Genomic DNA, 24,152 nt, shown 5'->3' with positions numbered 1-24,152 from the left:
TCTTTTCCCAGATGGGAGGCTGACCCAGCCAGGTTAAGTTCCCACTGTGCCAGGGCAGATAGAAGAACTCCAACTTACTCCCCCTTCAGTGCTCACCTCAACTCCACCTAAGTGCCCCTTCCTGCATAATGGCCGTCACTAACATCGCGCTGACTATGTGCCCAGCACCTACCAAGTATGTTTGCCCGTTCTCTTTTAACCCAAGCCAATCAGGGGGTATTCATACACGCAAGTACGAAACAGATGCAAAGAGATGGTGCCCTGCCCCCTAGTGCTTTGGCTCCTCGCTAGCGCTTGGGGTCTCTGCTGAGCCCGAGGCGGAGCCGCGAGCCTGGCCTTGCCCCCACCCCCCACCACCCGGCTTGTTTGCGGAGGAACCCTGCACCCACCACCTGGGGCCAGGAAGAGGATCATCATTCCAGAGTGCCGGTTTGGAGGTCTGGAGGCTAACTAAATCCAGCACCGGCCCAGTGACCTGAGCCCCCTACGGGCTCTCGGCTTCTCGGGAGAACAAGCGGCTCCCCCGCAAGGCAGTTGAACCGCCGTGGCGGGAGCGCTTGACCGTTCCTCGCACGCGGAACCTTTCACGCGGCGGCTCGGTGGAGCAGACGGCTCGGCAGGAGCGGCGGACCCGGCGGACCAGGGGGCGGGGCGGACGCGCCGGGGCGGGGCGGGAGGCGGAGGCGCCGCGTAGGCCCGGGAGGCCGGGCCGCCCGGCTGGGAGCTCGAGTCCCATGCGCCGCCACCTCCCCCCACGATGTTCCCCTCCCGGAGGAAAGCGGCGCAGCTGCCCTGGGAGGACGGCAGGTGAGCGGCGGCGGCCGGCCCGGGCCCCGTCCTCCCGGGTGCCGATCCTTTCCGGGCCGCCCCGCGGAATCTAGGAGCCCGAGGCCGTCGCGTCTCCGTCTGCGGGGCTTCCCGAGGGTCTGTGGTTCTCCGTGTGGGTCCCTGTCTCTCTTGGGTACGGGTCGCCCTCTCTCCGTGTGGGTCTCTGTGTCTCGCAGTCTCCGTCGCCCCGCAGGTCTCCGTCCCCCCGCGGGTCTGTATTTCTCCCATGACTTCCCCTTGTGAGTTTCTGTCCCTCTCCTGGCGGGTCTCTGTCCCTCGGTGTGGGTCTCTTTGTGTCTGTTTCTCCACTGGCGTCTGTCTGCGTGCGGGGCTCTGACTCCCCGGACCTCTCCCCCCGGATCGCTGTCTTTCTGTCTGCCCCTAGCCCCTGAGGGTCTCCTCCCTCTTCTGTGGTCTCCCGCTTCCCGCCTCACATCCCTGTAGCCTCAGACCCTCCCCTCCCTCACGCTTCCCCAGCCTTTGCTGACCGCCCAGAAGCTGTTCCGACCAGACAGAAGCTCTGTGTGAGGTGCCTGGCAGGGCCCTGCCTGGCACGTACTAGGCACTCGGCACACGTAATGCTGGTTCATTTCCGGTGCAGCTGCACGGGGTCCAGACCTTAGCTAGTGATGTTTTCCACTAAAGCAAAAGTGGGGTAGGGGAGCCATCCAGACCCGTCTAGATTTGGGAGGGCACCCACACTTCGTTCTGAAGATGTGCCCGCAAAACTCTTCCCACCCAGAACCAGAACGGGGAATGACACCCCATTCCCTGTGTGTCTCTTGAGTTTGCCAGGTGCCAAAAGATTCTGGAATACAGTGGACACAACTTTTTCCTGGGGGGTATTCTGACGTGGTGATGAAGTCGGAAGATAGGGATATAAGAGAAGGAAAGCCTGGACAGCGGAGTCCGCCCCGAGCCATGTGACCCAAAACAGATCCCTTCATCTTTCCAGCCTCAACTTTGCCATCTCCGCAGCAGGGATCATAATATCTACTCTGCAGGGCTGTCTGAGACCGCATCTGTAAAGCTCTTGACACTGCACCTGGCACAGAGGAGGTGTCTAACGGTTCCCTTTGTAGTTGGGCGGTCCTGTAACCAGAGCAGCTGATATTCAAACCTGTATCACAAGGTTTGTGTAAGGAAAGAGAGGAAAGGTAATGGAAGAGAAGCTCCATTTCCTGATCCCTTTCCATAAACCTTTGGAACATATGTGTGTTCCCAGAAAAAGTTACCGATGTCAATGCCTGCTTCGGACCCAGGGTACAAAGGTCCATGCAACAGATTAAGGCTAGTGTAACATTTGAGAGTGCTGGCTCTGGAGCCAGCCTACCTCGGTTTGAATCTGCCTTTTCTAGCCTTGGGCACAGACTAATAGAGACAGAGCAGGGTGTGCCCCTCAGAGCAGGGTGCCCCAGGGCGGGGAGCCGCTGGGCCTGCAGACCTGGAGATGGCCACCAGGTGGCGCCAGGACCCCTCAGTGTCGACTTGTCCTGATGATTGTGGAGATTTGGTTCTGAATTCAGTTGATTTGGGGTCTTACAGCCCAAAGGATAAGCGTGCCTAAGAGAACGTGGTCCTGAAAGGGAAGCTGGACTGAAGCAACAGCCTGTGAAATTGCACAGAGTGCCCAATCCATGCCACACCCCTGGATAACGGTCACTGCTTCTTTTCCCAAAGGTGGGATGTTTCCTCATGTCCGCATCCCCGGTCTCCATCCCACCCCCAGAAAGAGCCCCAAGGGCGAGAGAGAATCAGTAGAGGTTCCGGCCTTCCCAAGCCACTGGCAGGATTGGGCTCCGCTGCTCCGCAGCGGAGGAGAGTCCTACCACAGGACAATGGGGGGTAAGTCAGAAGCCCAGGCAGAGTATCCTACCTGGCCACCTCTCTGCCATGTGTGGGACCTGGCTAGGGCTGCTGGCTTCCAGGTTGGCGGTTGTGCATTATGGACAGTTTGGCTCTGGTGTGTGACTTAAAGCATGCTGCGACTGCTTGAACCTTTCCTGTGACTCACCGAGCAAGCCCTCTGCTGCCTAAACTGGGGTCGCTGGCAGGAACTGATGTCCTGCGGGGAAGAGGGCGAACAGGGACACCAGTGATTCCAGACCTCTCAGTTCTTCAAGGAGGGAAGGCCCAGAGGCCATGGAGGGAGCTTGTAGATCAGTTTGAGTGCACACTGAGGGGTGGGCCCTGCAGGCCCTGGCATTAGAGTTGAAGGGGAGGGACCGTGTTGGCTGTGACAGTGAAGGTTGGCCCTGGAGGAGGAGCAGGGGGCTTCCAGGCAGATAAAGTAAGGAAGGGCCCAGCAGGCTGTGTGAGCACTGGAGCAGGAAGGAATGTGGTGAGTGGCGAAGCTCTGGGTTACCCCGCATGCGCCCTGCAGGGGTAGTAGGGAGCAACTCGGGTCCAGTCTGTGCCGCCTAACTGTCGCCCGCTAACTGGTGACTCTTTAAGGCTATAAAACTGGGTGTTTTGCAGGGGCAGTAGATCGAGGAAACTCTACTTTTCTTAGATTGCCCAGCTCCTTCCCATGCTCAGCAAGAAGGATCCCAGCACTCCTTAGTGTCCAGGCCATTCAGGGGCGCTGGCAGCTTCTAAACCCAGCTTGGGTTCCATCTTCCTCCCCTGCCAGCATCTTCCTCTCTTCCATCTCGCATTTCTTGTGACATAGGCTGCCCCTTGGACTGAAGCTTTGAGACCTGTTCAGTGAACTGCCATTGTCTGTTTGGGCCTTGTACTGTTGTGGGAACAGATCCAATCTTCCCAGAATCAAGTTAGGGCTCTTCTCTGGGACCGATGCTGGCACTGGCCCCTGCCTTGGGGGCCTTTCTGGTGTGAGAAGCAGGATGAAGTCAAGGTTTCAGCTGGGGGTGAACCAGCAGGGGAATGGGGTTTGGAAGGCAACGGGTGGGATCTGTAAGGCGGTGCTCCTGCCTGGACCTCGGGCTGTATGTCCTGGGGAGAGGAGGGTACAGGGGACAAGGAGTCTCATCCCCGTCCAGCAGCAGCAGCTCTTGATCTGACCTGGACTCACTCACAGAAAGTAAGGGGGTATGAAAGAGCTGGGGAAGCTCTGCCCCAGGGTCGGAGGGCTTTCTGGAGGCAGGGTGACAGAGGCTGGGCCCAGAGCAGTGAGCAGGATTCTGACACGAGGTAGCAGCACAAACCAAAGCATTCTGGGGGCTTCTGCACTAATTCCCAGGTGCTTGGGGCAGACGGGTCCTGTGTGCCCAACTTGTGGGGAAAGCCAGAGGAGGGGCCTGTCAGAGGGCCCCACCCCTGGCGCCACTGGCACTCCTAACCTTGTCTCTGCTCTCGTCCCAGGTCCAGGTTGCTCCCCGGCGGCCTCCCTCGGAAGTGCTCCGTCTTCCACCTCTTCGTTGCCTGTCTCTTACTGGGCTTCCTCTCCCTGCTCTGGCTGCAGCTCAGCTGCTCCGGGGACATGGCCCGGGCAGCCAGGGGACAAGGGCAGGAGACCCCGGGCCCACCCCGCTCCTGTCCCCCTGAGCCACCACCTGAGCACTGGGAAGAAGATGCCTCCTGGGGCCCCCACCGCCTGGCTGTGCTGGTGCCCTTCCGCGAGCGCTTTGAGGAGCTCCTGGTCTTTGTGCCCCACATGCATCGCTTCCTGAGCCGGAAAAAGATCCAGCACCATATCTATGTGCTCAACCAGGTGGACCACTTCAGGTAGGGACGGTCTCCTGAAGCAGTAGCCCCTCTCCAGGCCCTCACCCTGCCTCGGCCCCTCGGGCCTCCCTTCCCCATGGGAGTCCCATGCCAGGGGGGCGTCTGGCCTATGAAAGCACCCTCCCCTCCCCCAACACCGGGGCAGTGGCAGGAATTGGAGGAGCAGTGGTCCCTTCTCTTTGGTGTGCTGGGAATTTGAGAGGCAGATTTGGGGTTAAAGAGTGTCCTGATCTGATAGCTGTTTTCTGTTTCTTTAGGATTTATTTATTTGAGAGGGAGAGAGAACAAGCAGGTGGGAGAGGTAGAGGGAGAGAAAGAATCTCAAGCAGACTCCATGCTGGGCACCGAGCTGGTCACAGTGCTCGATCTCACCACTGTGAGATCATGCCCTGAGCCAAAACCAAGAGTCAGACACTTAACTGCCTGAGCCCCCCAGGCACCCCAATATCCATTTTGAAAAGATGGCCACGGCTGCTGTATGAGGAATAGCTTTTACCTGGACAGGAGAAGGGTGCTGGGTGCAGGGAGGTGAGGGCATCTGGGCTCTGGGGAAGCAGATGGGGAGATGGGATGGGGAGGAAGCCCATGCAGAGCTTTCTCGTAAACTGGCTGTGGGTATTCGGGGAAGGGAGGGCCAACACCACAGCTTCGAAGCTGCTCACCGTCAGGTGTTACCCTGAGATCCTCGCCCTTTACCACGCACTGCTTGCCTCCGTGAGCCAGTCCGCACGTCCCCTCTACCTCCTCTCCCTGCACTTCCATCAGCTGGGAGCCGGGTCCAAAGGCTCAGGGGCCCCACCAGGCCCTTTAGGCCCAGTTCACCCCAGTTTTCACAGCCCACCCTTTTGTCCTTACTGTCTCCTCCTAACCCCAGCTTGGAATCCAGGGTCCATCGTTAGCAGCAGTCCCTCACCTACTTCTTGGCTCCCTGACCCACCACCACTGACGATGCCTCTCCCACACCTGGATAGCTGAATGTGGCTGGAGAGGGCACTCCGCTCATCTTCCTGGCAATGGAGGGCCTGCCTGGAAGCCTTGTGCTCCTCTGGCCTGTTGCCGCGCCGCTGTCTGATGCAGCTTTGCACCTTTCTCTGCTCCTCCCTGCTCCTCAGTCTCAGCCGATGGCTTGGCTTCCCATTTGAGAATACAGAACTGTTTGAGAAGATGCTGGAAGAGGGCGTGCCCAAGTGCCCACCAGCTTCTGTGCGGACGTGCTGGTGTTGCCCCGTCCCCGCCCCTCCAGGGCCAGCTCTGCCACTCGGGCCCCGGACGGACGTAGCTCCAGACATCAGCTTCTCTCTCTCCTGCACGAATTCCTCCCTCTGGGAGCATTTGCATCAGCACGCACACTGAAATAGCTCCCTTCTAAAAAAAGAAGACAAGACCCTGTGACCTCCCATCGCTCACATTTCTCTATGCCCCTGTATAGCAGAACTCCCCTCTCTCCCATCTCGCTCTTTGGAACCTGCTCTCCTCCCAACATTTACCCTCACATCTGTGACAGGGAGGCAGCTCTCACTGATACCAGCAGTGAGCCCGCCGCGATAACCTGAAGCCCTGTTCTTAGCCCGCATTGGCCATCTGGCTGACTACTTCCTTCTTAAAACACCTCCGTTTGGCTTTTGAAGCCCTCTGCTTCTCCTCTTTCCTTACTGCCCGCCCCCACCTGGCCATGTCCTTCACTGGTTCTGCCTCACCCTCCTGCCCTCGCGACCTTGGTGCTCTTGGGCTCAGTGCCTCCACGTCCTCTTTCCTGGCTACAGCCACTCCCTGGGGATGTCATTCGGTCTCAGCATTAAACCCCGTCCAGACCCTGCTGACCCCGAGTCTGTTCCAGCCCAGGAGCTCTCCTGACCTCCAGACCCACACGCGCAGCCGCCCGCATCACCCTCCTTCTCGGGGTCTTGGGCATCCCAAGCTTAGTGTGATCAAAACCGCATTTCTGATTCCTCACCCGCCCCCCTCCCCATCTCAGGAGCCAGCTGCTCCTCGCTTCCGGTGGCTCCGGCCAGAAAGCCTCAGAGTCCTTAGCTCTTCTCTTTCTCTCACGCAGTGCGTTCTGTCCCTCAGAATACATCTAGAATCTGCCCACTTCTCACCTCCCCCCGAGCTAAATCACTGCTGTGTCCTGCCGGAATGAGTGTAGGAGCCTCCCAGCCTGACTCCCGCTCCCCCTGACACTCCCGACTCTTCCCCTCACCCCAGCCACAGCCATCCTGTTACACCTGAAGTCACAACACGGCCTGCCTCTGCTCCTGCCTCAGGCCTTGGCAGTGGCTTTCCTCTCTGCTCCCTTCTGGCTCATTCCCTCAGCCCTTCACCTGCCACCCCATTACCATGGCTCCCCCTGCCCCCCTCCCGTCTGAAAGAACACTGACTTGCCCCCCAGCGGCCTCCCCACTCCTCGCCCTGCTCTACCTTCCTCCACTGCACCTGCCAGGGTCTGGCTAGATACACAGTCGCTTACCTTTCTCTCCTCTTATCAGCATGTCCTTTCCCTAATGGCAGTGCTTTGACTTCTCCATATGGGTACTGCAGGGATCCCGCTGGTTTCTGACGCAGGGTAGGGGCTTGCTAGGCATGTGTGAGCTGAGCTGGGGCAGGCGTGCAGCCAGGCAGCCCCCCACCCTGGGAAGACAGCGTCGGGCAGGGGGGTTGGCCCGGGCTGTGTGCTGTGGAGGACAGGCTCCCGCTCATGGTAGCGGGGAGAGCAAGCCCACCTGCCCACCCCCTCAGCTCAGCCAGTTTGCTGCCTCCCTGTGCAGGTTCAACCGCGCAGCCCTCATTAACGTGGGCTTCCTGGAGAGCAGCAACAGCACGGACTATATCGCCATGCATGACGTGGACCTGCTGCCCCTCAACGAGGAGCTGGACTATGGCTTTCCTGAGGCCGGGCCCTTCCACGTGGCCTCCCCGGAGCTCCACCCGCTCTACCACTACAAGACCTACGTGGGCGGCATCCTGCTGCTCTCCAAGCAGCACTACCAGCTGGTGAGGCCCGGCACATGCAGCCCAGGGCCAGGGGGTGCTCGCCGGCATGGGGGCGCTGCTGGGGGTGCAGCAGTTCGGGGGGCCAAGCAGACGGAGGTGTCCTGCCCCAGGCCTCTCCTGGGAGCGCAGGAGCGGCCAGCGACACGGGACAGGAATGGAACCCAGTGGGTCAGTTAGGGAGGATGCGGCTGCGGCAGCAGGAACCGCCGGACCAGCTGGCTTCAGAAGACTCGGAGTTCCTTGGCTGGGAAAGTGGACCCGGTTGGGTGGGACCCAGGGAGGGTCTGGCTTCTAGGGCAGCTGGCCCGGCCTCTCAGGGTCCCCGGGACACCATTTCCCCCGCCATCTCTCAGCTCGGCTTTGTCCACAGAGTGGATTGATTTCCAGACACTGGAGGTGCGTGGTGGTTGTCGTAGCTGTGCCCCCTGCCCTGGTCCATCTAGGCCCAGGGTCAGCAGAAGCGGAGTGCCTTCCTCAGCAGCCCAGACAGGAGTTCCAGAACTGCACCATGCTGCCTCCTGATTGGCCTGACTTAAGTCAGGGGCCCGGCCCAAGTCAGGGGCTGTGGCTGGAGGTGGAGGTGGGCAGGGGGCAAGGGTGGTGAGGGGTAGGGTGGGAAGGACCAAGGGGCTCAGACCCCCATCTGTTCAGGGTGTGGCTGAAGCCCGCTCTGTGTAGATGAAGCCCCAGGCCAGGTGGTGGCAGAGGTGCTGCCAGAGCTCAGCTGTCCCTCTCGCCCGGGAAGAGACCAGGGCAGAGCCTCCCTAGGAGAAACGGGGGCATGGGGCAGGCAGAAGTCAAGCAGGAGCTGGCGCTTCTGCCTATCACCAGCTCCCCAGAGAGGTGCCCTCCCTCCCCGCCGTCAGACCTTTCTGAGAAATCAGGCCCCATTAGAACAGGCAAAGGGACTGGGCTGCAGTGCCCGCCCCGCCATACCTCAGCAGCTGTGGGATCTGGGTGTCCATTCGAATCTCCAGGGGACGAGGAGGAGCAGGGGGCCTTGGCCGACTCCCACGTGATAGGAGACCAGGGACTGCCCCTGGGAGGATGGGGCAAGTGACGTTGCCTGTTTCTGTGTCAGTGCAATGGGATGTCCAACCGCTTCTGGGGCTGGGGCCGTGAAGATGACGAGTTCTACCGGCGCATCAAAGGGGCCGGGCTGCAGGTAACAACCCCCGCCCCCCGAAAGGCTTCCAACCTCCTCAGTCATTGTGGCTGCCCTGGTTCCCTTCTCTGCCCTCAGATGAGGTTCCAGGGGCTTGGAGATGGCTCCCGTGCCCTGCCCCCGATGAGCACCCCCCCCTTCTGCCGAACAGCAGTGTAGGCGCCTGCCTGTGGCCCTTGGCAGGCGCTGGAACCCTGGGAGAGTAGTGGTAAGGGCCAGAGCTCTGAGAGGCAGCCTGACCCAACTTCCTTTGGCCTTCTTAGCTTTTCCGCCCCTCGGGAATCACAACTGGGTACAAGACTTTTCGCCACCTGCATGACCCAGCCTGGCGGAAGAGGGACCAGAAGCGCATCGCTGCTCAAAAACAGGTGCTGACTGGTCCCTTGACTGGGGACGCACAGGTAGTGATGTGGAGGGTGGGCAATGGGGCCAAGCCTTACCACCATTCTCTTAGGCCCAGATGACCCTGTCCTCCACTGTGTGGTCCAGCACAGCCCCTGAGCACTCTACTCAAGCAGTCTGCCCCGCCCTGGTGGCTGCATGGGCACCTGGGCACCGTGGGCCGGCCCAGACCTCAGGGTCCGGGAAGGCAGGGAGCAAGGAGGGACTCTGCTGTAGGTGCCGAATCCCAGGCAGACCTGTGACACGGGTGCCACCACCCCGCACACACCCATATGGGTCCATTGGCTCTCCTTGCTTACTAGTGGGGCGCTGCTGGGGAACACTGGCCACCGCAAAGCCCTGAGTACATGCCCGCTCCCCCTTCCCTTCCCAGGAGCAGTTCAAGGTGGACCGCGAGGGCGGCCTGAGCACCGTGAAGTACCGCGTGGATTCCCGAACTGCCCTGTCAGTGGGCGGGGCCCCATGCACTGTCCTCAACATCCTGTTGGACTGTGACAAGACTGCCACCCCCTGGTGCACGTTTGGCTGAGCTGGCGGGACAATAAGGAAGCCTGTACCCGCAGGCCACACAGCTCCTCAGGCTCAGGACAAAGCCTCAGGCCCGGGGCCCAACTCCAATAGGATGTGGAGGGTCCCGAAGCAGCGGATAGTAGGCCACCTGGCTCCCCCAGGGCAGGCTGGAGCAAGGACGGGACACACCCTTGGGCGCCCGAGACGCTGCTGGCAATAAACAGTGACACAGGCTGGATGCAGCTCCCACCTGGGACCGTCCACCCCCTTCCTGCTTGCCCTGCTCCACTTGCCCTCGGGCACTCAGACCATGAGGACTTTTGGTTCCTTCCCCCTGGACCGCCTTGGGCAGAAGCCAGGCCATGGACATGGGTGGCCGGGCCCATCAAGAGGTTTAGAACTGCAGACACCGCTGTGCAGGTCCCATGGTAGGACACTGCGGACGCCGGCTCTGGCTGCATGTCACTGTGCAGGAACGCAGGCCCCATGTTGCTGGATCTTCTGATTTTTTCAAAAGAAACTAGAATTCTGGATTCTTAAGTGAAATCGGTTACTTTTTAAATGCTAGCAACTCATTGAAACTTCAGAAAAGGATGCTGGGCCAAACAAAACATGTCGTAGAGCACCAGTTTGTTGCCTGTGACCGAGCGGAGGGGGATGGGGCAAAAGATGGCCCCTTTCTTAGTGACAAGCTGGCAAGGGTTTGGAACAGGGCTGGGGACTCCAAGTCCAGGGGAAGCTCAGGTGGGAGAGAAGCCGAAAGACGGGCAAGGCTCCTACCACCTCCCACAGCCCTCCAGGCTTCACTGCCCTTCTGGGCAGTCTGGTCCCCCTGGGCTCTGATGGGCTCCAACTCGGGGGAGTTGGGCTTCATCCCACCACACTGGGATGGACAGACAGAGATCCACAAGCCCAGACTCAGGGTAGGCAGAAGGTGCCGGCAAGGACCTGGTCATATAGCTTGGGGGTGGGAAGACCACGTTTCTGAGGTGGGAGGAAGAAGACAAGAAGCAGGAGAATCCTGGAGCATTCCCACAGCATGAGGCCTATAACCGCTGATCACATGATGTCCAGGAGAGGCGAAGGCGGGGGGGCCAAGGGAGACCATGGACTTGGGGAGTGACCTTGGAGGAATTCTCCGCATGGAAGCCTGGGGCCAATGAGAGCAGGAGGTGAGGGGCTCTTCAAGGCATCTGACTGCCAAAGATTTGGGCCAGCAGTCAGAGGAGTCTTGGACCAGTGATGCTTGGTTTGTTTAACAAGACACCTGAAATGCCCAAAGAAGAGATTGAAGTCCCAGAGTTCGGGAGGGTAGATTCAACAGCTGTGCTCCAAAAAGACTACCACACTGAGGATGATCTCAGGGTGGCCCCATGCAGTTGCTGGAGTTGTGCACTGCATCACCTGAGCATGGTGTAATTGAGTACAATGGAACTATTCAGATGTCTAACAGAGGGTCCCTGTTATCCTAAACTGACCTCTTCCAGCAATTCAGCTTCACTCAGCATAGTGAGGGGCAAGCACAGGGAGATGACAGCATAGGGGTGGGGCGGGGGGGAGGGTCTTGCTCAACTTGAGGCCCAGGAGAGGGGATTGAAGCGCTTCCCATGGGCCAGTCTCTGTACAACCCTGGCTACATCATCTTGGGCTTCCAGAACCTGGAGGCAGAACACCAGCTTCTTTGGAGTTGGTGAGAACGGGTGTGGCATCAGAGCCCCCACCTTGGTCCTCACCCAGCATGTAGTAATGCCCACAAGGATAGGGAGCTCTCTACTTGCCACCTGCATGGAGGGAGTAGAATGAAGCAGGACCAGCTGCCTTGGCCCTGGGAGGCTCCCTCCCCTTCCCCTATGCCCTCTGCCACCACCTCCTTCCAGGATCCTATACACACCCCAGACCAGGCCTGATGCAGCCGGAATGTGCAGCCTGCCTCCCTCCCCAGCCACTCCAGCAGAGGAAGAGAGGGCCAAGCGGTGGCACTGGGAGGAAGCAGACAGCTCTGCCACTTCCTCAGCACCTTGGTTGCCTGCTCTGCAGAAGGGAGCTGACCTCCTTGCCTTGCCGGCCAGGGCAGGAAGTGAACCCAGGACTCAGCAGCAGCTGGTGCGGCATTTGACTAACGGGGTAGCTAGAATAGCAACTAGTCCTCATTGGGTATTACCCACATACAGAATTCTTGCCATTGCTTTCTCTCATGAAGCCTCTCTCTACCTAAGCTAGGTCCTATTTATTCACCTGTTCTATAGAGGGGGAGGATGAAACAGAGTTAAGTAGCTTGCCAAGGTCAGAGAGCCAATACACGGGCTCACGGTTTGGATCCCAAGACTCTGATTGAGAGCTAGATTCCCTCATCCCTGGCCCATAGAGCAGGTGCCAGGGATGAGGGAATCTAGATGTTCCCTTCCAGACCTTCTTCCCTCTCCTCTCCCCAGCCAGAGGGGCTGATGGGAGGGCCGGTCAGTGCCATCTGGTGTCCCTCCCCCCCACCCACTTCTGGGACAAAAGCAGAGCCAGGGGGAGATCCAGAGTGTCTGCCCCTTGCCTCCTCTGCCTGGAGGAAGGTGGGGATTTTTCCCTGCTGGAGAGGTCCCTTGGGACATCAGCAGGCTCCACAGCTTGGCACTGTGCCTGAGGAATGTACCAGGGGCTTGGGAAAGGCCTCCCCACAAAGGCAGGGTCTTGGTGGTGGAGCCACATTGCAGTCATGATGGGAAGGGTTCCAGAGGGATCAGCAAGGGCAAGGCAGAGACACTGGGGACAGCGTGATGGTGTAGGACCTGGAAGCAGTTCGGGATGTCCCTGGTACCCTGATGCAGTGTAGGAGTTGGGGCAGGTGGACAGCAGAGGGAAGGCTAAGATGACGCCTGAGGACCTGGGAAGGCCACACTGAGCAGCATCTACATTATTCCATGGTCACAGGGGTTTTGAGCAGTGGAGAGTTTCTGAGCAGAGACCTGTGATTAAGTCTGTGTACTAGAAAGATCCTTGGGGGGTGGTTCCAGGGGGATGGAAGACGGAGTCTGGGGGAGGGAGAGCTTAGACTGAACAAGACTAATAATGAAGCCATACTGAGGCCAAACTAACAAGGACATTAGGAGAACTTAAAGCCACCAACACCTAAAGCTATAGTAACCATTAAACTGGTCCAACTCCTAACCAGACTAACATCAAACTTCACATTAAAGGTCTCTATCAGTCCCTTGACCCAATAAATCACACATTTACAAGCCATGCTAAAAGGCAAGGAAAAAAACAGACTGAAGAGAGGAGCAAGAATCAGAACCAAACTCAGTTATGACACAGATTTTGGAATTACAGAGAGGAAATTTAAAATAACTATGACTCGTATGTTAAGGGCTTGGGATATTATGATTTGTCAGAAATATACATTTGGTCTGTCAGAGGACCAAAAGCAATTTCTTCTCACATATTTGGTCTTCACCCATGGTTCCTGGCTCCCAGCTCTTAGCACTTCCTCAGCAATAAGAGCAATGGGAGCATGTTTGGTTATAATATTTGGTCTCTGGTCCTCAGTCCTGAAAACCACTTCAGAGCCATCAAGGTGAAGTGGGTCTCTTGTTGTTCCCTGTAAGCCCCTTTTCATTATAACTGGGCTTATGAGGTTGTTGGGTTTTTTTAAGATTTATGTATTTATCTAAGAAAGAGAGAGGAAATGCACAAGCAGGGGGAGGGGCATAAAGAGATGGAGAGGGAGACCATCTTAAGCAGACTCCATGCTGAGCCCAGGGCCTGACATGGGGCTCGATTCCATGACCCTGAGATCATGACCTGAGCCAAAACCAAGAGTTAGATGCTCAACTGACTGAGCCACACAGGCACCCCTCATTTTTAGCTTGAATAATCTGTGTGTGTATCCATTAAGATTTTTTATATATGTAATTATGTAACACAGAAATGGTTTTCCTTCCTTTCCAATAAGGATGCCTTTAATTTCTTTTTATTGCCTAATTGCCATGGCTAGAAACCCCACTACAGTGTTGAATAGAAGTGACAAAGGCAGACATCCTTGTTTTGTTCTTGATGGTAGAGGAAAAGCTTTGTTTCACAATATTAAGTATGATGTTAGCTCTGTTTTTTGTAGCTGTTCTTTTTTTTAAGTTAACATATAATGTATTATTTGCCCCAGGGGTACAGGTCTGGAAATCATCAGTCTTACACAATTCACAGCACTATCCATAGCACATACCCTCCCCAGTGTCCATCATCCAGCCACCCTATACTTCCCCCACAACCCCCAGCAATGCTCAATTTGTTTCCTGAGATTAAGGGTCCGTTATGGTTTTTCTCTCTCCCCATCCCTCTTTGTTTCTTTTTTTCTCCTCTCTTCCCCCCAAGACCCCCACCCTGCCTCTCAAATTCCTCATATCAGGAAGATTCTATGATAATTGTCTTTCTCTGATTAACTTATTTTACTTAGCATAATACCCTCAAGTTCTATCCACATCATTGCAAATGGCAAGACTTTGGGGGTTTTGATGGCTGCATAGTATTCCATTGTATATAGGCACCATATCTTCTTTATCCATTCATCTGTTGATGGACATCTAGGTTCTTTCCATAGTTTGGCTATTGTGGACATTGCTGCTATAAACATGTGGCCCTTTCTATGTTTAGGGTAAATACCCAGTAGTGCGATTGCTGGGTCATAGGGTAGCTCTATTTTCAATTTTTTGAGGAACCTCCATGCTGTTTTCCAGAGTGGCTGCACCAGCTTGCATTCCCACCAACAGTCTAGGAGGGTTCCCCTGTCTCTGCATCCTCTCCAACATCTGTCATTTCCTGACTTGTTCATTTTAGCCATTCTGACTGCTGTGAGGTAGTCTTTCATTGTGGTTTTGATTTGTATTTCCCTGATGCCGAGTAATGTAGAGCACTTTTTCATGTGTCTGTTGGCCATTTGGATGTCTTCTTTGCAAAAATATCTGTTCATGTCTTCTGCCCATTTCTTCATTAGATTCTTTGTTCTTTGGGTGTTGAATTTGAGAAGTTCTTTATAGATTTTGGATACTAGCCCTTTATCTGATATGTCATTTGTGAATATCTTCTCCCACTCTGTTGGTTGCCTTTTGGTTTTGTTGACTGTTTCCTTTGATGTGAAACAGCTTTTGGGTTTTTTTTTTTTTAGATTTATTTATTTGACAGAAAGATCACAAGTAGGCAGAGAGGCAAGCGGGGGGGGGGGTGTGAGCAGAGAGCATGACACGGGGCTCGATCCCAGGACCCCAGGATCACGACCGCAGCCGAAGGCAGAGGCTTTAACCCACTGAGCCACCCAGGCACCCCAAAAGCTTTTGATCTTGATGGAGTCCCAATAGTTCCTTTTTGCCCTTGTTTCCCTTGCCTTTGGTGATGTTTCTAGGAAGAAGTGCTGTGGCTGAGGTCGAAGAGGTTGCTGCCTGTGTTCTCCTCAAGGATTGTGATGGATTCCTGTCTCACACTGAGGTCTTTCATCCATTTTGAGTCTGTTTTTGTGTGTGGTGTAAGGAAATGGTCCAGTTTCATTCTTCTGCATGTGGTTGTCTGATTTTCCCAACACCACTCATTGAAGAGACTGTCTTTTTTCCATTGGTCATTCTTTTCTGTTTTGTCAAAGATTAGTTGACTATAGAGTTGAGGGCCCAATTCTGGGTTCACTATTCTGTTCCACTGATGTGTCTATTTTTGTGCCAGGAACATACTGTCTTAATGATTACAGCTTTGTAATAGAGCTTGAAGTCTGGAATTGTGATGTTGCCAACTTTGATTTTCTTTTTCAACATTCCTCTGGCTATTTGGGGTCTTTTCTGGTTCCATATAAGTTTTAGGATTATTTGTTCCATTTCTTTGAAAAAGATGGATGGTACTTTGATAGGAATTGCATTAAATGTGTAGATTGCTGTAGGTTGCATAGACATTTTCATGATATTTGTTCTTCCAATCCATGAGCATGGGACATTTTTCCGTTTCTTTGTATCTTCCTCAATTTCTTTCATGAGTACTTTATAGTTTTCTGAGTACAGATTCTTTGCCTCTTTGGTTAGGTTTACTCCTAGGTATCTTATGGTTTTGGGTGCAACTGGGTCGATTCCTTAATTTTCTTCTGTGTTGCTGTTGGTGTATAGAAATGTATTTGAGTTCTTTCCTACTTTTCTCTTGTGGTTGAGTTCTAGTTTCAGAGCATTGTGGTCTGAAAATATGCAGGGAATGATCCCAATCTTCTGGTACCAGTTGAGACCCGATTTGTGACCCAGGATGTGATCTATTCTGGAGAATGTTCCATGTGCACTAGAGAAGAATGCGTCTTCTGTTGCTTTGGGATGGAATGTTCTAAATATATCTGTGATGTCCATCTGGTCCAGTGTATCATTTAAAGCCTTTATTTCCTTGTTGATCTTTTGCTTAGATGATCTGTTCATTTAAGTGAGGGGGGGTGTTAAAGTCCCCTATTATTATTGTATTATTGTTGATGTGTTTCTTTGATTTTTTTATTAATTGATTTATATAATTGGTTGCTCCAACGTTAGGGGCATAGATATTTAAAATTGTTAGATCTTCATGTTGGACAGACCCTTTAAGTAGGATATAGTGTCCTTCCTCATCTCTTATTATAGTCTTTGGCTTAAAATCTAATTGATCTGATATAAGGACTGCCACCCCAGATTTCTTTTTATGTCCATTAGCATAGTAAATTGTTTTCCACCCCCTCACTTTAAATCTGGAGGTGTCTTTGGGTCTAAAATTAGTTTCTTGCAGACAGCATATAGATGGGTCTTGTATTTTTTTTATCCACTCTGTTATTCTGTGTCTTTTGATTGGGGGCATTTGGCCCATTTACATTCAGGGTAACTGTTGAAAGATACGAATTTAGCGTGATTGTATTGCTTGTAAGGTGACTGTTACGGTAAGGTATATTGTCTCTGTTCCTTTCTGATCTGTTACATTTAGGCTCGCTCTTTGCTTAGAGGACCTCTTTCAATATTTCCTATAGGGCTGGTTTGTTGTTTGCAGATTCTTTTAGTTTTTGTTTGTCCTAGAAGCTTTTGGGTTTTATTTAAAAGATTTTATTTATTTATTTGACAGAGAGAGAGACAGCAAGAGAGGGAACACAAACAGGGAAGCAGCAGAGGGAGAGGGAGAAACAGGCTTCCTGCTGAGCAGAGAGCCTGATGCGGGGCTCAATCCCAGGACCCATGACCTGAGCTGAAGGCAGATGCTTAACAACTGAGTCACCCTGGCACCCAAAGTCCTGGAAGCTTTTTATCTTTCCTTCTATTTTCTGGGACAGCCCAGTTGGCTGCATTTTTTTCTAGTTAGTGTTCTGAATATATCATGCCAGTCCTTTCTGGCCTGCCAGGTCTCTGTGGATAGCTCCACTTCCAATCTAATATTTCTACTGTTGTATGTTACAGACCTCTTATCCTGAGCTGCTTTCAGGATTTTGTCTTCGTCACTGAGAATTGTAGGTTTTACTATTAGATGATGGGATGTGGACTTATTTTTATTGATTTTTGAGGGGGGTTTTCTGTGCCTCCTGGATTTTGATGCTTGTTCCCTTTGCCAAATTAAGGAAATTCTCTACTATAATTTGCTCCAATATACCTTCTGCCCCTCTCTTTCTTCTTCTTCTGGGATGCCAATTATTCTAATATTGTTTCCTCTTATGGTATCACTTATCTCTCAAATTCTCCCCTCACGGCCCAGTAGTTGTTTGTCTCTCTTTTTCTCGGCTTCTTTATTCTCCATCACCTGGTCTTCTATATCACTAATTCTCTCTTCTGCCTCATCTGTCCTAGCAGTAAGAGCCTCCATTTTTTATTATACCTCATTAATAGCTTTTTTTTTACTTCAACTTGGTTAGAAATTAGTTCTTTTATATTTCCAGAAACAGCTTTTATTTCTCCAGGAAGGGATTCTCTAGTACTTCCATGGTTTTTTCAAGCCCAGCTAGCACCTTGATAATCATCATTCTGAACTCTATCTCTGACATAATACTAATGTCTATATTGATTAGGTCCCTAGTCATCAGCACTGCCTCTTGTTTTTTGTTTCTTGTTTTTGTTTTTGTTTTGTGGGGAGTTTTTCCACCATGTCATTTTATCCAGATAAGAATAGATGAATGAGAGATCAAAATATTAATAGGGTAGCAACAACCCCAGAAAAACATACACTAACCAAATCAGAAGAGACATGAAACCGGGGGGAGAAGAAATGGGAGAGAAAAGAAAAAAAAAATTATATATATATATATATATATATATATATATATAGAGAGAGAGAGAGAGAGAGAGAGAATAGAACAGAGCCACACACTTGATTTTGGGTTATTTTGGTCTGTTAGAAGAAACTAACTCCCAAAATTTTTAAGAAAGAAAACTTCTATATATACAAAAATAAGTGTAAGCATGATGAAAGGATGGAATATGACTATAAAGATGAAAATTTAAAAAGATTCTAAAAAAGGACTTGATAAGTTAGTTGAAGAAGAAAAAAATAAAGAGGAGAGAATGTGATCAGGCTGGAGAGTAGAACAAAGCCATGCACTGGATTTAGGGTGTATTTTGATCTGTTAGAAGAAACCGTATCCTAAAATTTTAAAGAAAGAGAAACCTATATGTATACAAAAAATAAGGTTAAATACAATGAAGGGATAGAATATGATAGAATATGACTATAACAATGAAAAATTTAAAAAGATTTTTAAAAAGATTTTATTTATTTATTTATTTACTTACTTATTAGAGAGATAGAGAGCAGAAGTAGGCAGAGCAACAGGCAGAGGGAGAGGGAGAAGTAGGCTCTCTGCCAAGCAGAGAGCCCAATGCGGTGCTCAATCCCAGGATCCTAGGATCATGGCCTGAGCTGAAGGCAGCCGCTTAACCAACCGAGCCACCCAGGTGCCCCTAAAAGACTTTTTAAAAGAGGTTGATTAGATAAAATAGTTTAAAAAGGTTAAAATAGGAAAGAGGAAATATTTTTTTAAAGAGTAAGAGAAAGGGGCGCCTGGGTGGCTCAGTGGGTTAAGCCTTCGGCTCAGGTCATGATCTAAGGGTCTTGGGATCGAGTCCCGCATCGGGCTCTCTGCTCAGCAGGGAGCCTGCTTCCCTCTCTCTCTCTCTGCCTGCCTCTCCATCTACTTGTGATTTCTCTCTGTCAAATAAATAAATAAAATCTTAAAAAAAAAGTAAGAAAAAATAAAAATTTAAAAAACTTAACTTGAAAGACTAAAAAATCATGTGAAAAAAGCCATGAATTCTATGTGCTGTATTCCCGTTTCTCTCTGAAGTTTTGCAGTTCTCATTCATCGGTGAACTTAGTATTGACAGGATGTTCTTGCTGATCTTCTGCGGGAGGGGCCTGTTGCCATGATTCTCAAATGTCTTTGCCTGAGCTGGAATTGCGCTGCCCTTGCCAGGGGCCAGGCTACGTAATCTGCTGGGGTTTGCTCTGGGGAGCTTTTGTTCCCTGAACGCTTTCCGTAGAGCTCTGGAGGCTGGGAATGAAGATGGCGGCCTCCCAGTCTCCAGCCCAAAGGAGCCAAGAGCTTGGGGCCCCACTGCTCAGTGCGCCCTCGGAGAAAAGCAGTCACTCCCTCCCGTCTCCTTGGTCTCTGGCCCCGCTCTGAGCTTACCTGGCCTGTGACTGAGCATTTCTGTCTCTGACCCTCGGTCCCATTTGGAGTCTCCAAACACAACAGATTCCTGCTGCAGGCTCCTGCAGCTCCTCCCAGGAGGAAGGCGAGTCTCCTCAGATCTGCTGCTTATAGGGTCCCTGCTTGAAGAGCAGTGGCCCGACTCTGCCACGGAGGTTTAATGTAACCCCGAGCTGAGAGCCCTCTTCCCCGTGGCTCTGTCTTTGCTGCCAGCTTCCCCACTGATACCTGGCAGCTCTGCCACACTCAAACACCCCCTTTCTGTGACCCCGCAGGTCCTGAGACCACACTGCCCCGCAAGGGCTCCATCCCCGCTTAGCCTCTGGAGGATGTCCCTCAGCAGAGCTGACTTCTAAAAGTTTGGATTTTATGCTCCGTTGCTCCTCCACTTGCCGGGAGCCGGACCCTCTCCACGCAGTCTGCTTGCTTTGAATTCACTTCTCCGCACGTCCTACCTTCCAGAAAGTGGTCATTCTTCTCTTCCTAGAACTGCTGCTCTTCTTCCCTTCCATCTCCTGTTGAGTCTGTAGATGTTCAGAATGGTTCGATAACTAGCTGAACTCCTGGGACCTGATGATATTTAGGTCTCCTTCTCCTCCACCATCCTGCTCCTATCTATAGATATCCTTTATTAGGTTGAGTAAGTTCCCTAAAAATTTTTTTCACTGCGTTTATGATGGAGTGTTGAATTTCTGTCAAAAATTCTTTCTGCATGTGGTTTTTGTCCTCTATTGAGATAGTGTATTACATAAATTGACTTTTAGATGCTAAACCAACCTTTATTATTTTTTAATTTATTTTTTACAATTTTTTAAGATTTTATTTATTTATTTGACAGAGAGAGATATAGCAAGAGAGGGAACACAAGCAGGGACAGAGAGAGAGGAAGAAGCAGGCTTCCCAGTGAACAGGGAGCCGCACGTGGGGCTTGATCCCAGGACTCTGGGACTGTGACCTGAGCCAAAGGCAGATGCTTAGTGACTGACTGACCCAGGTGCCCCCCAACCTTTATTCTTGAGATGTACTCCATTTGGTTATGGCATATAATCCTGTTCTATACTTTTTTTTTCAATATTTTATTTATTTATTTGAGGGAGAGAGAGAGAGAAAGCACAAACAGGGGCAGAGAAAGAAGCAGACTCACTGCTGAGCAGGGAGCCCAATGTGGGACTCAATCCTAGGACCCTAAGATTATGACCTGAGCTGAAGGCAGATGCTTAACCCACTGAGCCACCCAGGCTCACCCCTCCTTTTTTATACATTACTGGATTCAGTTTCTAGTTTTATGTTGAGAATTTCTATATATACTTTCATGGGAGATATTGAGGTCTGTGGTTTTCTTTTATTATCTTTGGTTTTGGTATCAGGAGTACTGGCTCCAAAGAATGAGTTAGAAACTGTTCCTTCCTCTTCCATTTTTTGGAAGCGTTTGTGAAGAAACTGCATTTGTTCATGAGGAAACTCATTCATTTTTCTTTAAATATTTGGTAGAATTCTCTAGTGAAGCCATGTGGGCTTGGACTATGTGTGTGTTGAATTTTTTAATAACTAATTCAGTCTTTTTCCTTGTTGTAGGTCTGTTCCAATTTTCTACTTCATCTTGAGTCAGTTTTGGTCACTTGTGCCTTCCTAGGAATTTGTTCTTTTCATCTAATTTATCGGCATCCAGTGCATAATATTCCCTTATACTTCTTTTTATTTCTATAAGGTTGGTAGTAATATTCCCTCTTTCATTCCTGACTTTAGTAATTTGAATTCTCTCTCCTTTCTCTCTATCTCTCTATCAATGCCCCCTCCACCGCTTCCCCCTAGTCAGTTTAGGTAAAGGTTTGATAATTTTACTGGTCCTTTCAAAGAATCAAGTTTGGGCTCAATTGATTTTTCTCTATTTTTTTATTATATAATTTATATTATTAATTTTTACTCTAATCTTATTTCCTTTCTTCCTCTTGCTTTGGGTTCAGTTTGCTCTCCTGTTCCACTGTATTCATATATAAAGTTAGGTGATTGACTGAAATCTTTTCCTTTATTAATATAGTTGTTTACAGGGGCTCCTGGGTGGCTCAGTGGGTTAAGCCTCTGCCTTCCACTCAGGTCATGATCTCAGGGCTTTGGGATGGAGCCCTGGACTGGGCTCTCTACTCAGCAGGGAGGCTGCTTCTCTCTCTGCCTGCCTCTTGGCATACTTGTGATCTCTGTCTGTCAAATAAATAAATAAAATCTTTTAAAAATATGTAGTTGTTTACAGGTATAGGTTTCCCTCAAAACTCTGTTTTAGGTACAACCCCTAAATTCTGGCATGTTGTGTTTTCTCTTTCATTCATCTCAAAGTATTTTCTAATTTCTCTTGTGATTTCTTCTCAGGCTAATTGGTTATTTAGGCATATGTTGTTTAATTTCCACATATTTGTGAAATCTCCAAATTTCCTTCTGTTATTAGTTTCTAATTTCCTTCCATTGTGGTAAGAGAATGTGCTTTCCACCATTTTGATCCTTTTAAATTTACTGAGGCTTATTTTATGGCCAAGTATATGATTCCTTCTAGAGAAGTTTCCACATGTACTTGAGAAGAATGTGTTTTCCACTACTGCTGGGTGATTCTGTACTGTTTTCATTTCTTTGACACTAAAATATATATATATATACTGTTTATCCAAATTAATTTCACCCCTTCCAGGTATTTACAAACTATCAGACTCACTTGTCATACCAGGATTTATCTAACGTGTCCCGTGAAACCAGAGGAACCCTGCTCAAAACGTCCTCTCCTAACTGCAGAAGTATCAATGAAGGAGCCATCTCTGACATGTAACGGATCCCAACACACATTACACGCTACAGGCTTTCCGCTCTTGAGTGGATTGCTTAATCTCCATCTGCAGTTTCCTCATCTCAAAAATGCAATACCTGCTTTGCAACTTTGCTTTGAGTATTAGGAACATTGCATAAAGCACCCATGTCAATGTCTGACATGTGATAATGCTCAGTAAACACTAGCACTAACCACTATTAGACTCCTTATATGCACCCCGTCTAGTTTAGTATGTAGAACATCATAAACTATATAGTGCTAAATTATGACATCAGGAGCGCTTGGTTGGCACAGTCAGTTAAGCATCTGACTCTTGATTTCGGCTGAGGTCATGATCTCAAGGTCAGGGGATCGAACCCTGCATCAGGCTCCAGGCTCAGCCTGTTGCCTGCTTGAGATTCTCTCTCCTTCTCCCTCTCCCCCTCCCCCTGCTCACTCTCTCTCTACATACATACATATATACATATTTAAGAAAATAATTACTTTATTTTTTTAAAGATTTTATTTATTTATTTGAGGGAGAGAAAGAAGGACCAGGGGGAAGAGGGGGAGAGGGGAGAGAGAGGGAGAAGCAAGACTCTACTCTGAGCAGAGAGCCCCATGCAGGGCTTGATCCCAGGACCCTGGGATCATGACCAGACAGAGCCAAAGGCTGATGCCCAACCGACTGAGCCCCCCCAAAATAATGACATTATTATACCTGTATTTCCTTCCTTCATAAATTAGACATTATTGGAGAAACTGAGCTGATAGTTAAGTGACTTGCTTAAGTTACCCACACAAAGAGTAAATTCCTGAATTTCAACTCTGGTTACTTTTCATTGGAAAGTCAATTTTCCTACCACTGTTGGAAAAATCCTTTCCTGTAGCCTTTTTTTATTTCTTTTTCATTTGGAGTTTAAGAGCAGAAAGACAGAAACTTGAATCAGACTATGCTGAATTATCAGAGAACAAATAATAAGGAAGCAGAGCCCATGACATATTTTTTTAAGCTTTTATTTTACTTACCCAATGCTCATCACAAGTGCCCCTCTTAATCCCCATCACCTATTTCCCCCTTCCCCCTTCCCCCCACCCACCTCCCCTCTGGTGACCATCTAAGTGTTCTCTGTAGTTAAGAGTCTATGTCTTGGATTGTTTCTCTCTCTCTCTCTTTTCCCTTTGCTCCTCTGTTTTGCTTCTTAAATTCTACATATGAGTAAAATCAAATGGCGTTTGTCTTGCTCCAACGGATTTATTTCACTCACCATTATACTCTCAAGCTTCATCCATGTTGTTGCAAGTGGCCAAGATTTCATCCTTTTTTATCACCCACTAATATTCCATTATATGCAGAGACCACATCTTGTTCATCCATTCATTGATTAATGGACACTTGGTTGTTTCCCTATTTTGGCTATTGTCAATAATGCTGCTACAAACGTAGAGGGGCATGTATCCCTTTTGGATGAGCGTTCTTGTATTCTTTGGGTAAACACCCAGTAGTGTGATTGTTGGATCATAGTGTAGCTCTATTTTAAACTTCTGGAGGAGACTCCATACTGTTTTCCACGGTCACTGCAGCAGTCCGCAACCCCACCAACAGTGGAACCAACAGCGCATGAGGGTTCCTTTTATTCCACATGCTCTTTAACACCTGTTGTTTCTTATGTTATTGCTTTTAGCCATCCTGACACGTGTGAGGTGGTATCTCATGCAGTTTTGGTTTGCATTTCCCTGATGATGAGTGATGTTGAGCACCTTTTCATGTGTCTGTTGGTTATCTATAGGTCTTCTTCAGAGAAATGTCTGTCCATGTCTTCTGCCCATCTTTCAATTGGATTATTTGCTTTTTGGGTGTTGGGTTGTGTAAGTTCTCTCTGTATTTTGGATACCAAGCCTTTATCAGATGTCTTTGGCTTTTCTTTTCACAACTTCTACTCCTGCCTTCCCAGAAAGGACCCCTGATGGGATGCAGCATGTTCCTAACAGAGAGAAACTCCAGAGAGAGGTTTTTTTCCTGGAACAAATGGAGAAAACGTCCTAGGCTCACTGGTTAAGTCTACCTACAAAGCTCTATAATCTGAGCTGCTGCCCAGCCCCCACTGCCCCAACACTAGTCTCCCCAG

The 24,152-nt window shown here is 50.5% G+C and overlaps 1 protein-coding gene across 4 annotated transcripts; it reads left to right on the top strand.

Annotated features, from left to right (window-relative positions):
• Positions 1-612: 612 nt before the first annotated feature.
• On the top strand, positions 613-10,129 carry B4GALT7 (beta-1,4-galactosyltransferase 7). 4 transcript variants are annotated; one of them, XM_032335370.1, is made up of 6 exons: positions 613-807; positions 4,153-4,515; positions 7,281-7,506; positions 8,588-8,671; positions 8,935-9,039; positions 9,447-10,129. In XM_032335370.1, exons 1-6 carry the CDS (start codon positions 758-760, stop codon positions 9,600-9,602), a joined length of 984 nt encoding a protein of 327 aa, XP_032191261.1. In that variant the 5' UTR covers positions 613-757; the 3' UTR covers positions 9,603-10,129. The 4 variants fall into 4 exon arrangements, with proteins under 4 accessions (XP_032191261.1, XP_032191264.1, XP_032191262.1 ...); XM_032335373.1 differs by lacking the exon at positions 613-807 and adding an exon at positions 829-924; XM_032335371.1 differs by lacking the exon at positions 613-807 and adding an exon at positions 837-961.
• The last annotated feature ends 14,023 nt before the right edge of the window (positions 10,130-24,152 follow it).

This window comes from Mustela erminea, chromosome 3 (assembly GCF_009829155.1).
Source record: "Mustela erminea isolate mMusErm1 chromosome 3, mMusErm1.Pri, whole genome shotgun sequence".
In the NCBI taxonomy this organism is placed as follows: domain Eukaryota; kingdom Metazoa; phylum Chordata; class Mammalia; order Carnivora; family Mustelidae; genus Mustela; species Mustela erminea.
Note: the sequence above shows the minus strand (reverse complement) of the source record. Positions and strands in the feature narration are given on the sequence as shown.

Bases quoted from the DNA above. Each gene is read 5' to 3' on its own strand.
- B4GALT7 (XM_032335370.1), top strand. From the start codon at position 758: ATGTTCCCCTCCCGGAGGAAAGCGGCGCAGCTGCCCTGGGAGGACGGC. The intron at 7,507-8,587 runs GTGAGGCCCGGC...TTTCTGTGTCAG, and splicing joins CCAAGCAGCACTACCAGCTG to TGCAATGGGATGTCCAACCG. The intron at 9,040-9,446 runs GTGCTGACTGGT...TTCCCTTCCCAG, and splicing joins GCATCGCTGCTCAAAAACAG to GAGCAGTTCAAGGTGGACCG.